Source organism: Cantharellus anzutake (genome assembly GCF_015039405.1).
Source record: "Cantharellus anzutake strain C23 chromosome Unknown EI90scaffold_8, whole genome shotgun sequence".
Lineage (NCBI taxonomy): Eukaryota > Fungi > Basidiomycota > Agaricomycetes > Cantharellales > Hydnaceae > Cantharellus > Cantharellus anzutake.
The window spans coordinates 326730-342088 of NW_024066958.1; the positions used below are offsets into that span (position 1 = coordinate 326730).

At 47.9% G+C, this 15359-nt stretch overlaps 5 protein-coding genes across 5 annotated transcripts; 2 read left to right on the top strand and 3 right to left on the bottom strand.

Moving 5' to 3' along the window:
- Positions 1 to 3858: 3858 nt before the first annotated feature.
- EI90DRAFT_3250989 (uncharacterized protein) lies at positions 3859 to 4032 on the top strand (the record flags this gene model as incomplete). The annotated part of the gene is made up of 1 exon (XM_039066579.1): positions 3859 to 4032. A coding segment is annotated over one exon (174 nt), but the record flags the coding sequence as incomplete, so codon positions are not given.
- Positions 4033 to 4714: 682 nt separating this feature from the next.
- On the top strand, positions 4715 to 5691 carry EI90DRAFT_3013282 (uncharacterized protein; the record flags this gene model as incomplete). The annotated part of the gene is made up of 4 exons (XM_039056647.1): positions 4715 to 4993; positions 5111 to 5212; positions 5300 to 5352; positions 5559 to 5691. 4 exons carry the CDS (start codon positions 4715 to 4717, stop codon positions 5689 to 5691), a joined length of 567 nt encoding a protein of 188 aa, XP_038920172.1.
- Positions 5692 to 8008: 2317 nt separating this feature from the next.
- On the bottom strand, positions 8009 to 8893 carry EI90DRAFT_2909016 (uncharacterized protein; the record flags this gene model as incomplete). Its single annotated transcript, XM_039054357.1, has 1 exon — positions 8009 to 8893. One exon carries the CDS (start codon positions 8891 to 8893, stop codon positions 8009 to 8011), a length of 885 nt encoding a protein of 294 aa, XP_038920173.1.
- Positions 8894 to 11669: 2776 nt separating this feature from the next.
- Positions 11670 to 13347, bottom strand: EI90DRAFT_3286718 (uncharacterized protein). The gene is made up of 7 exons (XM_039067023.1): positions 13285 to 13347; positions 12854 to 13200; positions 12759 to 12792; positions 12490 to 12709; positions 12384 to 12411; positions 12188 to 12330; positions 11670 to 12121 (listed from the first exon to the last, which is right to left on the bottom strand). Exons 2-7 carry the CDS (start codon positions 13060 to 13062, stop codon positions 11859 to 11861), a joined length of 897 nt encoding a protein of 298 aa, XP_038920174.1. The 5' UTR covers positions 13063 to 13200; positions 13285 to 13347; the 3' UTR covers positions 11670 to 11858.
- On the bottom strand, positions 13221 to 13939 carry EI90DRAFT_3041026 (uncharacterized protein; the record flags this gene model as incomplete). Its single annotated transcript, XM_039059058.1, has 2 exons — positions 13427 to 13939; positions 13221 to 13375 (listed from the first exon to the last, which is right to left on the bottom strand). A coding segment is annotated over exon 1 (295 nt), but the record flags the coding sequence as incomplete, so codon positions are not given.
- Between the last annotated feature and the right edge of the window lie 1420 nt (positions 13940 to 15359).

Genomic DNA, 15359 nt, shown 5'->3' on the forward strand with positions numbered 1-15359 from the left:
TCAAAGACAAGAACCTGTCAGAGACCTGGTCGAGATGAAGGAGTGTCTCCGTGGCGGAGGGCTTTGGCCTCAGCAACTTGTGCCAGGAGCGCTGTGCCAAGTAACACGTCCGTGCCCTAACTTACTAAACTGGCAACCAGAACTGAAGAGGGTAAACTCTAGTCAATTTTATTACTGGAGTGTAACCTATGTACAAGTTAAGTATATATAGTTACAGCGAGGGCGGGTCCACAAATGGCAGAGCCGAGCCGAGCCGAGCTGAGCTAACGGGGTTAGACATTAGCGATTGAATATTACCGATGAGTCGGGTTATGGGGTTAACGGAAAGGCAGGCGATAACCCAGAAACGGAAAGGAGGGATGGGCCCAAAGGTGGGCTTTGCAGGGCAAGCAAGTGTATTGTCCAGTGGAGGTGGGAGTGTGCTAGCGGACGTTGGAGCTGTCTGGAAGCCTTCGGGGCTCCGTACTTAGGGAGGCATAGGTAATAAATTGAAAGGAGGGGGTGGTGACCATCGAGGAGTACCGAGGGGATTGCAGAATATGGGAGCTCCGAGGTTAGTGAAGAAGGAGTGGAAGTAGACCAGAGGGATCGGAGGGATCGGAAGTCGATGGCTGGGGATGGATATGACAGAACCCAGGTGAAGAATGAATAAGTAAAATATTGACACTTGATCTGCTACTATATTGGCACCCAGGTTGTCAGTTGCCTCCCTACTTTGCCTCTTTGTTTAATTGTTCATTCCACTCCCATTCATTCTCTCTGTCTCCCCGGTTCTCATCCCTCATTTAGTTTGTCATGTTCACCACTCTGCCTCCCATTCAGGTGCCAGACTGACCAGCCCCTCTTCTGTTCCCCCTTTCATATTTATGCATTGCAGATAGTATACTACTTATGTACCCCAGTTTGAATGTCAACTAGAATACCTCCCAAGTCCTCTTGTCCATAGTTGTCAGGGACAGCTCCGAAAGTGGCAAAGTCCCAGCACAGGGGACTCGATGGGACAAGTAGTGGCTATGCATAGCAGTGGTCCTGTCATGGGGTGAGCATCCCTGACCACTTAGTCTGAAGTGAGAAGAAGGCTGCTTCTTCTGTTCCCACCCCAGGTGCTGTTATATACATGTGGCTGAGGTCACATGGAAGGAGCCATGTCATCTCTGCACACAGCTGCACCCCTCTGGGTGTCTCTGTGGGAAATCCTGGGGGTGGCCACTGTGTGGGTGGGAATGTGTGCAGTGGGTGCAGCAATAGGGGCAGTGGCATTAGGGTGTAGTGGTACAGGAGGGGCACACTGGTGGTACATAGAGAAAGAGGAAGTCAACCATAGAACAGAAATAGAGAGAAAGAGGAAAACGGAAAGGTGAGGGGGAAGGTGAGATAGGAGGAGCAAGAAGCGATGGCAGGGGAAGTGGAGTAGGGTGGCACGGTGTGGCGTGGGGTCAGGCAGGGTATGCCCTGACAATAGTTCGCCTCTGACTTCATCTTCACTTGAGCCTACATCGCCACCAGGTTCCCTCCACTACATCTGAATACAGGATAGCCTAGAGCATGTGGCACAATGCTCCCACTGAGTTGTTGAAACCAACATCCCAACCCCCTGACACCTTGCAATGGAGTAACCTATCAGCTAAGTGATCACTCACACTGCCATACTCTGCTCCACTTCCCATGAATACCCTCAAGCACTGTTCCTGACACCAAGCAGCAAAGGTGGCTGGAGGAAAAGTGGAGTTCAGTGCAGTGCTGACACAAGTCCATTAATTGGAGGTTGATCAGTCAATGCTGTCACAAATAAGGTCTGTCACATGACAGTTCATAAGTGCTTGTGACATCTCATGCATTGACTCATCAAAATGTTCATGGAGCATTATGAATGTCCATGATGCATCATGGGACATTATAGCATTTTACATGATGGGGAAAGGTCAAAATAAACATATGACACTCCATGACACTCCATGAGGCATCATGTCATATTGTGTCACCAGCAGTCATGAACCTTGTCAGCACATGACGGTTCATGATGGTTCATGAAATTTGGTGACAGTTCATGACAATTTGTCATGAACTGTCATGAAATCCAAAATTTTAAATGTAAAAAATGTCTGATTCAATTCAATTGTCATGAATTCATATCATGAATTTCGTGACATGTCATGATCTCATGATTTCATGATGCAGGATTACACTTTTGGAGAGTACCTCCAAAAAGCCAGGAATCATACGAACTTACAATGATAAGAATGAGGCGAAACTCTCGGGGTTCCCCGTAATTGAACATGTTGCAGCTAAAAAACACCCATTCTTGCTGAGTTATTCAATCGATCCACTGGCTTCTGTCTTGAAAATCCATCTTCTCACTATCTGTTCCTCAGGCCTCCATTCAAGCGCAGACAGCACCATCCCAATCTATCGCTCAGCATTCTGTGTTACCTACAGCTCCAGTCTAAACATCAGGATCTCATTCTGTACCAGAACCTACTCAATTGACCACTACTTCTTGTTTCGGCAATGCAAGAAATGGCAGGAATGACTGAGCGGCTCACAAGGGGGAGATCGCTCAGCGCACATCGAGTCAGTCTGTAAATACCTGTAAGTTGTATTCTAGGCACCCATTATCAGCCAAAAGATATTGAGCGACAAACACACAACCAAAACTGGAGTTGAGACTGGTAACCAGGTATGTTAATAGTCCGCTCTCAGCCATAGCATTGATTCCCCAGCTCACATATGCTCGCACACATAATTTAGCTTTTTTGACAGCACTGACCAATGCCCTCACCTATTTTGATAAATTCTCCCCATCCCCCACTTTACTCGTTGCATCTCTTCCGCCTCACTTCCTCGAGTTTAATTCACCACTCTACCCATCACATCTCTTCATTCCAACTCTCGGATTTGGGAGTCCTTTGAAAGCAAAATCAGCCAGGAGCTGAATAAGCGTCGTGACGACGCACATCGACCACCTTATCTAACCTGTCATTCCTTCACTCTGACTCTCGAGTTTAATTCACTGCTCTACTTATTACATCTCGTCTGCCTAACTTCCTCACTCCGATTCTCATCAATGTTTCCCAGATGTCTGGCCACCTTATCTTCCAGTCAGCCTCAGTCGCATCCCCACATCCCACTTGTCATTTCTTCACTCCAACTCTCAAATTTAATTTGCTGCTCTACTCATTACATATCTTCCAGTCAACCTCCATCACATCATCCAGAATTCCCAGGAGATTTTCCACATCTAACTTCCTCATTTCTTTGCCCCGACTCTCTTGTCTGCCTAACTTCCTCACTCCGACTCTCATCAATGTTTCTCAGATGTCCACTTACGTTGGCCACCTTATCTTCCAGTCAACTTCTGTCACATTATCCAGAATTCCCTGGAGATTTTCCACATCGACTCTACCGGTTTGAACTCCATCCGCAGCATCCACTGGATCCACACACTTTCCAAGAGATTTGTCATTGTGTGGTGCCAGGAAACTTGTCGAAGACATGCTGAAAAACAGATTTGGATCTGGTTCAAAAAGGTACGTCATCCCCTGGGAAGGATGTCCACCTTGCCATGGTCCAGGGGCTACCCGTGTCGGTTCACAACCCAATATACCTTGGCTCTGGTGACCGGGCTCCAAGAGATGTCCACCTGGAAAAAAAAATGGCCACTGCCAGAGAACAAGGTAATGGTTTCGCAATGTCTTCAGTCTCAATACTCACACCTCTACAGAGCCTTTTTGCGGACATATCGCTTACTTGGATACTCAACCTCAAGAGACCCTAAAGTACTGACTGCTATCAACTACCATGTCCTAGGAGCCTTTGCCACCTGGTCTTTGGGGTCATGAATACATTCATTAATGCTCCGCTAGCTACTATCACATGGAACCAGATTGTCTCTTCATGGTTAGGGTGGTGCAAGGGCTGGTGCATATGGGCAAGGGCACGATCGCATTAACCCCTTCTTTCAAGACCGACAGATCATGTCACAAATGGCTGTTGCTGGACTTCTGTGGCCTTCACCAATGTGAAAGCTTGTGAGTGCTTATTCATGTTATCAAGTAAGAGAAGTGTCAGATCGTCAAATTTGCAGTCATTCTTGACAAGTCACACTGGATGCTGTACTTCCTTGTCACTGCGATGTTCCCGAGGTTCCTGATTACTCTTGATGAGGACTTGCAATCCATTCCGGTGACTGCTCGAGTCAGCCAGATTAGTTTCACCATAGGCTGTTGATGTCGTGAGTCAGGTGGGTAAACCCAGAACAATATCAGGTTTCCAGACTCTTCCTGTCCTACACATGTGTACATGTCACCTGTTCTTGCTTGTGGGTCCGAGTCCTGACAAACTGGGTGGGCTTCTATATCAGTATGGATGCCCTGCTATGCAGCCGAGTCCTTCCAATCCAAATCCAAGCCAGCCAGCAGTATCAGGTAAAACCCAAACGAGATGTGAGTGTTACGACTTATCTGCTTCCAGACAATTTTTTTCAGTGCCTTTGGACTGCTATACTGCCTTCTGGGACCCTATCAATGGCACTTGCTTATGCCATCATGCCAGTTCACAGAACAACAATGAGAGCAGCACTCTTCTAGCATGTCAGGCAAGCAGGCTTCAAAGTTTCTCTGCAAAAAGTATTCCTTGTCCTTGCATACTTGGCTGGCTTCCTTTCTTGGCCTATTTGCAATTCTTCTTCCCAGCTCTCTTTCTCAGAAGACCTGCAATGTCAGAGCCTACTTCACATAGTAGCAACATTGGCACTATCAATGATCTTAACGTCCTGGCATTACGCAGGGGAACCCCCTTCCAACATCTACCCACCTCCTTCACCTATGAACAACTTTCTGTCATACTTCCCTATGGATGTGGGGTATCTGGTAGCTTTGCCACAGGTGTCAAGGCTGGGATTGTCACCACTGCTCCTAGTTATTCAGTGCAGAGTGGGGCTCTGAACTTAGTGGGTCCTAGTACACTTCCAAAGGGGAAAAAGAGGAAATTTGAGGTATGTGCCACTTCTCGAAACTGAGTACTCCTTTTCCTCTAGAATGACTGGGGTGGGGTGGGGGAGTCTGTCTGAATGATGGTCATCATTTTAGCCTGTGGTATTATGTGCTTCCAGAGGATTTTGGACACGATACTACACCAGATGCTCCAAAGGGTTGTGGGATCACTGGCTTACATCTCCTTCATCGACATGGTGCTCGTTATCCTACCAAAAGATGTATGTGGTGGATCATTATTTTACCTTTGCGTTCTCTATTGTTCCTGGTGATCTAGACTTGGACTGATAGTTCCTGTGTGTTACCAGCCACCTATGGGGTGTTGGAAGTTACAGCCCGATGCCACTGGCGGTCCCGGACCGTACATTCATGCTTTGAGAGCTTTGGGAAGGAGGCACTTTTTGGGGCAATTGACGGTGAACATTATGTCGCTTTGGCCCTTTGTTTTTATGCTTTGACTACTGCTCGCGTTTCACTTCAGTGGCGTAGAACTGACATTAGATGTATATAAGGACAGGACTTGCACTGAGAGCCGATACATCACAATAGACATATCGCACTGCTCAGATTAACATGGGGTCCTGAGCGTTTTGCGGAGAAAATTCATGCATTAGCAGCAAACTGGACTGCATATGGAGACCTTGGATTCCTTAATGAATGGTATCAAACATCAAACACCAGTGCAGATGGGTACTACTGAGCAAGTGGAGCTTGGCACCGAACAATATATTGTTCATGCCAGTTTTAGAAGGATTTGTTATACTGATGAAGAATCCAGGTTGGGAGGAAGAGGTGGAATGTTGATTTCTGTTGCATGTGCATATATAAATTTATCCCTAATACTCTGCCAGATGAACTTCTGAACTTGGCAAGTTGCGGTATTGTCTCTAATTCTTCCGTGTACATTACAGTTGTATGAATGTAAACTAAGCTTTGCTACCAATGCTCCATCTAAAGTGTTTGATTAAAACTGAGGTGAGAACCCCCTTCAAAAGATATGTTCCCAGCTGAGTTCAGTTCCAGGATCAGGTGGTTTGATCACTTCGAGGAAACCAGTCACTCCTGCTAGTTTGGATATACCCAAAGTGCCTGATTTGTAAAATTTGAACTGAGGGAATTTGCTGATGCAGCGGTACCTAATTGTTGCACAGGCTTGATTGGTCGTTATCATCATCGTGCGAGAGCTCAATGTAATTGTATACAGTACATGCTGTTCAAAAGTTACGAAATGAAATTGCAGATCCAATCATGGGGAGCTTCTGTAAAATGATCACTTCATCAACCATGGCACCAGAATTACAGTGGTACATGTACATGAACCCACTGCTTCCTTAATTATACTCATTTCCTTAGCCTCCACCCAGCTGTATTCATCCAACAAAAACTCATCGGCCAGAGCTTCCAAGGCTTCCATCACCCAGTCTTGATAGCTCCACTGAGATATATTATTTCGAACCGGTTGCGTGGACAATATCTCTTTGGTGGCAGCAATATCATCTTCCTTCTCGATATGAGAAACGAAGACCGACTTTCAGTGATGCCTGGAGGACTTGGGGTCCACGTCGTTGATCACTTGGTGCTCAAAGATCGTGGCAGAGCCGTAAATAATATCTTTGGGCTCATTTTCGTCTGGATTGATTATATGGAGATAGATGACCCAGTAGCCAACATTTGCACCCCCATATGGAGAGTAAGTACTGGGCGACATGCAAGGATGCAATCATGGTCGACATCTAGTGGCTACAATTGAGGGGGGAAGAAGAGAGGACGTGTGGAATAGGACTGGCCGGGCTCTTACGGCGAAAGGGGGCACAGCCACACAAGGGTCTGATGGGATCAATTGGATGATAAACACACACAACGGGCCCTGCATTTCACCATGTTTCACTGTTTCCCGTTGCTCCTTCATTCTAAAGGATTGCTCCTGTGTGCTCTTTTCCCATCTCTGCATTCAGGCCCGGAACTTTAGATCACCTATACCATCGGCCATGTTGACAAGCTCGGTACCGAAACTGAATTGAATCACCAAGTCTGAGGCCGCTTACATAATGGAGTTACCCATATATAAACCCAAGGACCGATCTTATATTTACACCCCTCTTTAGTGTAAATCCAGTGATCTCTTTAGCTAAGTGTCAGGGACGCATCCGGGGTAGAGGAGGCCCGGGTGAGACGCCCGACACTAGGAGCCTCGTGGGGTGTGGAGCGGGCGTGCGTACTGGCGGGCCGGCTCAGGAGGCAGTCCTGGCCACTTAGACTGAAGTGGAAAAGGGTGTTATTATTATTAGAAGGGAATACTATGTTACTTACCTGAAGTGGAAAAGGGTGAGAAGAAGGCTACTTCTTCGGTTCCCACTTCAGGTATGTTTATATACATGCGGCTTAGGTCACATGACGGGTGCCACGTCATCCTCGCATACAGCCGTAGTCACCGGGTGTCCCCGTGGGGATCCGAGGGCGTCCGCTGTGAGCGCGCGAGCTGGACATAGCGGGGGTCGCCCGAGGCGCCCGGGCTGGGTGTGTCGTGAGCGCGCTGCAGGTGGGTCAATGGTACATTGATACAAGGAAAGGTCGTCCGTGTAGAATAAAGGGAAAATAAAGAGAAGGTGAGATAAGTAAAGAGAGAGTGGAATGGAGAAAGAAAGAAAGAAGAAGGGGGGAGGAGGTAGGGGAAGACTGGGTGGCGGGTACCGGGTGAAGTGGGGCCGGGTGGGCCGGGTCAGGCAGGTGTGCCCTGACACTAAGTTCATGCTCTCTAAGCTCGTCTATCGGCCTTTGCCGATTCAAGATCTAGCCCCAAACCGAGAGAACACTACGCGCGCCCCCCCCCTCAGAGCCATCCTAAAAAACTGGCCTAGTAGTCAGAATGGCGGTGAACTCTCGGCAGACGGTATCGGTGCAGACGAATGTAAATACAGGCTTCAAGCTTGCTCTCCAACAAATCACACCTCCCAGTGTTCCCCAAAACTTTCATGCGCCTCATATCAACTACAGACCGAGCCCATCACCTGCAAATCTTAAAGCAACAAGTCCAGCATCGCACGATCATGCTCTGGTTGAATGTACCCCCCTCCAGAAACCCCATGGGGCCACTCAATACAAGTCGAGATCGATACTGGGTATCGGGCTTCGCCGTTCTTTCCGGCCCAGTCAAAATCGATGAGCTGTACCTTCCCCTCCGTCATAATCATTATGTTCGGCGGCCGAAGATCTCTGTAGACAAAGTTTTTCGCATGAAGCGACTTGATGATGTTTCGGAGTGCGCCAAGTCCTTCTATCGAGGCCACACGCCCTGACTCCAACGCATTGGCGAGCGTGTTGCCAGCTACATAGTCCATAACGACCATTTTGAGCTTGCCGTAACATGGCATTGTAGGAACGACGTTGACTGGTCCACAATACAACAATTTCGGTGCGAATCTCTCTATCTCCATCGCACGATGCACATCAGCACCATAACCAGTGACAAATTTGACTACAACTTTGGTTGAGTTGTTGATGGTAGCAAGGTACGTTTGGCAAGATGGGTCATGATCAAAAGGTTTTTCATAGGTAAACTTGACAAGATTTCCATCTTGCCTGAAGAGTCCTGGAGAAGGGAAGAACCTAGGATGTGGCACTCCAGTCTCCATTGGAGAAAGCCGATCAATGGTTTTGTACCAATCATCCAGTTGTGAAAGTGACTCTCTAAGAGCGTAGAGAACACGCGCAATCCGAGTGCACTGGTATTCATCGAGGGATGAATGAAAAGGGAGCCAAAGGAAGTCCGTCAGCCGCTGGACAATGCATTGGGATGTAAGGACACCGCCCAGAATAGGAAGCCATGGTCCAGCCTGGACGACAAGGAAAGTTGGACAGCAGCACCGCTGCGTAATATCCTGTGCCTGTAAAATATCAAGCATGAGTGATCAGGCAGCAAGACAAGCAAAAGAGAACTGGCATTTTGCTGTTGGTACCGACGTAAAAATGAAAATGCAGCCTGAGTTGAAGGGTCAGAGCTTCCATCCCCGATTTCTTTCTTCTCTTCATTAACAAGGATATAGCTTGCGGGACCTGGGTGGGAGCCCATTACAGCACCGTCGGGTTCTGTGGAACCATCAGAAAGCAAGATACGGCCAATGATTTTCCCAAGGACTGGGTTAATTCGTAGCCGACGATCCTCCTCACTGCGGAATATGGCAGCGGATTTCACCAGCAGATTGTAGGTCTGCGATTCCAAGTCGGACGGCACCTCGAACCCAGGGTCAAAAGCTTTGCTGGAAAAAAATGCAAAAGCAGGGTGATAGGGATAGCAACCGTGAGCTTGCAATTCTCAGCAGCATATCGGCAGTCCCAAATTGGGGAACTGTTCCCCTGGTAATCCATATAATGGTTTGACCCGGCGAGCTCAGAGGGTGACGGCACTTGGGGACCCAAATGAAGTAGATTCTTGTAATCTTCCTCTCATAGAATCAGTAACCTTTCGGGGTTGATTCAGGAGTAATCACCCACCCCATGTGAGATGCGCTATGATATCGTCATCCCCGCTCCCTGTCACTCCCCCACTTGGATAGATTAGTTCATACTGTGCTACGAGGGACAGCTGCTGCTTCGGGAGCAGGAAGGGATCCACATGATCGGCAGGCGATAAACTGTCCGCTATTTCGCTGAGATCCCTATGCAGCGGTACCTTTTCTGTTAGCATCAAAGGTCTCTTAAGCTGCAAGTTGCCCATCAGTGGCAGCAAAAAAGATGAACCAATGATTAACCTTCCAGAAGTGGATGATTACAATGAAGTTCTGGTTGTTTGATATCCTCAGATCCTGAAGCACTGATTTCTTGATGTCATGAAGCAACTGACCCCGTTGAGCCGGAATACGACGAGCCTCATCCATGGGGATATTTGCCACTTTAATCCAGATAAATGTCATTGCACACATGTTGGGTTGCTAGCTTGAAACAAACGCAGTTCACCGCACCTATTACTCGTCACGAACGCAAAATATGACGCCAGCCAGCCGCACCGCCACGCCATCACGAGGCCGCAGGGTAATGGGCACAGACACATACTGTACTGGCACGACCAACAACCGGGTCACGTGGAGGCGTGGGAAAAAGTTTCGGAAAACCACCAACCGGCAACCCTGCGTTATGCGTTACACCCGACCAGATTCACACATGATACAGGTTGGTTTTTTGATTGTTTTTTAACAAGATCGGGTCTTACCTTAGCTGCGGTGTAGCGGGGTTGGCCTAATTTATTCATCTTGGAAGGCATATTATACTGGCACACATTTGGCAACGTGTTATGAAATTTACTGTAAATGAAAAAAATTTCAAACACATGTTCATGATGGCTTCGGAGTTGGCCGAATTTTGCTATTCACATTTTTGAATGTATATACAATACAAAAAAGGAAAATTGAATTACATCAGCACAGCCACCACAAAGTCCGTGAATCTGCGTTACGCTGGACGGCCGACCGGCTGCCTCGCGTTACGTGTCACAATTTTACATTTGAACCGGACCGGCGGGCCAGCGTTACGCGTTACCGGTTGTTGGTCGTGCCAGTACAGTACTTTGTGTAAAATCACAACAACAACTGAAGGGTCGATCTTAGAGTGCCAAGCGGATAAGGGACTCTCGAACTGCCAGAAGACAATGAGTCAGGTAACGATTCGGGAGAAAGTCCAGAGCCAACAAAGCAGAGTTTGGCCCGCGCGACCGTGACCCCGGACATGTTGGCAGACTTGCATGAAAATGACAACGAGGATTGGTGTCGACTATCTAGTACAGTGATCACAACATGAAGAAAGCCCGTCCTACCTGGAGGACTGAGATGAGCGTGAAGGGGCAAGGCATGCAAATACATATAAGACGGGTGTGGGGACTAGCGATATGGTCGCTGGAGTACAAGAGTGAGATACACATTGTGTAGCACATAAATGAAGGGGAAGTCTTAGACTCACCTCAGTCCCGTAGTACGTGGACTGAGGAAAAGTTATAAGGTCCAAAAAAATCATGTTTCACAGTTAGTCAGGCGCTATGAATGCGCACTGACTTTAGCAGCGAGTGTTCCAAGAAAGGAAACAAGAGTGGATCATGACCGTCGCAAGACTCAACATCAACAAATGTGAGTTGGCCTCAACGTACGCTACGATCCCAAGAATTTCAATAATACATAGTACGATATTGGTGTTAACCGGTAGGAATTGCGGTCGGAGGCGGGAGAAAGGGAGGGACTCTGACAAGGAGTAATGTGGCTCAGTTAATTGATCAGTGCTGCAATCCACTCTGAGACAGATTCTCATCTTCTGGACGAGGTCGAAAAGCTACGCACGCACTATACCCGATAGGAATCTTCTCAACGTGCCTTCGCTCCCTTCCTCAAATTCTCACTTGTACAGTCGGGGTGAGATTCAAACTCTTACTCGCCATGCAGTTACGTTGCTAGTGGATAGTTCACATCGGTGGAACTGAAGGCAAACCCGCCAGATTCTACAACGCTACGAGCAGATTCTTTCAGAGTCAATGCTGTGGAAAACCCATAAAGGATGAGGATGAATCGATCCTTGTTGACCTTTCATCGACCATGGTAAGGGAGAGAACAATTCGAGCAGCAGAGCTCGCCGTTTACGGGAAAACTCTACACGCCGGAAATCAAAAACCGGAAGATGGTCAATTTAATTGAGTGGCCCATCCTAAATCCCAATCGAGCGTATCGTACACCGCGGCGGATAGCAGGAGATGGGGTATCATACCTGAGGCAATTCAAGGTGGAACCAACATGACAGTACATGCCATGCGTGGCCATAAAGCCCAAGGCTATTAGAATAGTGAAATGATGACCATTATCTGGTTACAATATCCACGCCCTTGTTGGTGGACTAAGATAAGCAGCTCCTCAATGCCTCGGCAACCCTATCTGCCACGATATCATGAGTCTCAGCATTTAGATGCAAATCATCCGACCAAGGGTCCCCAGTGAAACTATCCAGAATATCAGTGACTGTTTGCCACATGGAATATAAAATGACGGAAGTTGTCTGCTGCCTGTTCCGAGGGCTCATAAAAGATTTAATCTGAGTCATTAATCCGCAGTTCCATGCTTCGACACGGTCTGTCAGGTCGTGTGGATGTTTTCCATGAACTTTTGCATCCGATAAAGTAAGCAGTGGATTGGAGGAGCTCCGCTAGGAGGAAAGCTAGAACTGACCAGCAGGACAGCGATCGAGGGGAGGCACATCCATAAAAACGAAGTTACGGGCTCCAGCCTTCACGTAAAGATTGTGTACCGCTTCATCAAAGACTTGTTCCTCGAGTATTTCCTCCACTGCTTCAGAATCGTTCGCACCGTTGCTGGCGGGGGGCTTAATGAGAGCAGAACTAACATAAACTTCCATGAAAAATACCCGCAGTCGTTAATCCCGATCCAGATAACTGAAACCGTAAAACACATTCGTCAGACCCAAAGAAAACGCGTCTGCAAACGCATGCTGTCAATTCGATTCCACATACTGTACAGTGTCTCATTAGGCTCCAAATATTGCTCGTTGGCATCGATAGAGCCATCCACTGGGTGAAGATCTTCATCCTCATCCTCAGGCTGATCATCATTTGCGAGATACCGCTTAATTTGAGAGATGAGACCGTTTTCTGCCGTGGCACCTGGTACAGCGAAATTGTGTACGTGTTCAGTGCTAAGGCCAAGTGCATCCCCCAAGCTTCCAACCTTGCTCTGCTGTTGGGCGGGCCAATCTAATGGATGACAAAAATTGGCGGCTTACCCAAGTCAAATTATCTGAACTGTAAGAGTCACCGCTTAAAACAATCGTCCAGAATCAACAATCGACAATCAGCGACACAAGTAAGATACACTCACAAGATGACGATGTCTTTCAATGCATTAGAGCCTCTTGAAAACCATTCAGAACCGAAGGAAGAAAATGAGATGCTGACTGAGGTCTGAAGGTCCTCCTCGGGTGAACGATCAGTACCGATTGCGCGCTGCTGGGACTTATGTTGGCGTCGAGGAGGGGAAGCATGCTCTGAGTCTCCTTCGTCTCCGTCATGCCGTCGCTTTGCCGACATCTTTTGTATCGAGGACTCCAAGGTGGTGTTTGTGTCGAGATGTTTGTTCACGATTAGTCTTCAAGTTTTAAACTACGCTGAGGATGTATGGAAGCCTACTGATGAACGAAGATTGCAAGAATCCGTTTGTTGTCAATCGTAAGCTTCGAAATAAACATGCCATGACAAAGAGCCCGATCAAAGCTCACTACCTGACTTGCCCATTATCATATTTTTCTCGAGACTCCGGACTGTCATGCATTGATGGCAGAGTTTCTCCCCAAACTGCAGCCTCAGAAGGATTTGTTTCCCCCATAGAGACGTCGCTTGATTGGTAAGTCACTCCCTAGCGCGACAGGGCTCGTCACTTACGCGCGCTGCCCAGGTTCCCTGGCCTTTGCTAATTTACTCGCATTCCTTGCCGCCGTGCTGTTGTAAGCCTTGCGCACCTCACAGCCTTTTCGCAATCCTCTGTTCTCGCCTCGCACTTTTCGTTTTTCCCACCTCTTCCCCTTCGCCATCTTCCTTGATGTTTCCTTGTCGTATTCCTTACCCGATTTCTGTGTACGGCTCGCATCGTTGGCCTGCGCAAGTGACGATATTTCCCCGCTGGCCTTGACCCGCCGTGTCCACTATTCGCGATGATTGATAGACAGTGGGCATAGCCAACTAAGGCTAGCAGTCGCATGACATTTGGCATGGCTCAACGGTGTGAGCCGCACATGGGCAGCAAGGACAAATGCACATGAAGCTCAGAACAAACGCGGAACAATAATAGAAAGTAAAAAAAAAGTCGACTGAGGTGGCAGGATACAAGAAGCGGAAGGCATAAGGAGAACTTTGTGACATGATTACATCATGAACATACATAAGCGTCGGCGATGCACAGTGATAATGCAAGGGACGTCGTGTTGAGCAAGCAGGTTCGGGTGGCGCACTTGTATCACAAGTCCAATCGATGAATCGATTTTGACTCACAGCTGCAACTTCTGACTCAGGAAGATATCGTAGCTCCCTCGACTCCACAAAGACACAGAGCCCATGAGCCGTGCGTGCCTTAATGGGATATTAAACTAACGTGCAGAGGGTAGTGACCTGCCTATTCCGGCCCGCAACTGGGAAGACGCAGTTGTGTTATCTTCCACTCCAGTTCCCTTTGATCTCACGCAACACAGAGGCCGGAAGAGGAGTGACAAGATGCTCGTTGGATTCAGAGCGCCGGCTTGATGACTGGCACCCCACCTGTCCGCTATCAGGAATGAGCACTATGCCTCGCTATTAGGGTCCCCCCCCCTGGATTGATGTACATGAATGGTTCCGTTCTGGAGATTTTCACATTTCGAAGTCCATGACACTCACCGAGTGTCCCGAAATATCAACGTATCCAGGCAGTTCGCTCTGAAACACTGGAACAAATCTCATCCCACCCTCCAGCAGGAACTCCGCAACCCGGATACAAAATTCTACGTTCAGGTGGAAGTAATTACAATAGTAGGCACAATCGACCTGGTTCGTACCAATTTTTCGCATGAGGGGCTCAGGAGAAGAAGTGAAGCGACTAGTGTTCGAGGCAGAGAACACGGTCAGGGGGGGGCTAGGATCCCAACATTTGGAGTTCTTGTGAGAATCATTGTGATCTGATTTCGCAAATGACATCCTTGAAAAACTTGGTCAAAACCGCTGCGAATAGGGGCACGGATGTTGTCCCTTTTTTTTTTCCGCCAGCCATAAAATACTTTGAGGTCCCTCCTCAAAATGGCAACAAGAACGGCATCGTGGTGAATAGAAATGTTGCGGTGTTCCCAAGGCCGAATTGGCAGGTACATTCTTCTCGTAGATTCATGACACCGCTGGACCATCACAGAGTGTAACAATAGGGCCGCACAAGACCCCCATGACACCGAGTCTAGTCTGGCTTACGAGAGAACTGTCATGGTCTCGAAATGCTGCAGGAGAGTTTTACTCAACTGCTGACGTTGTGTTTCTTGGTATACTTTGCCACCCAGTTTAGGGAAAGAGTTGCCCCAAGCGGTGGCGTAAGCCCGAAAGTGCAACTGATAACACAATATTAAAAAATTCGATGGTACGACAAGAAGTGCAACCCAATCCTGACACACTAACTAATTGGGATCTTTTGCTTCCAAACCATGTTCTCAATAGAAAGCCTCTGGAACAAAATCAACTATGAAATGCCCGCAGTCATGGGCAAGGGAGGAGATACAGTTGTAGACACAATAACGTCACGATCGATAAACGTCCAAGAGCGGAGACAATGATGCTTGAACCCCTCGGTGTGGCACTGTGCGGACTCTATGTAA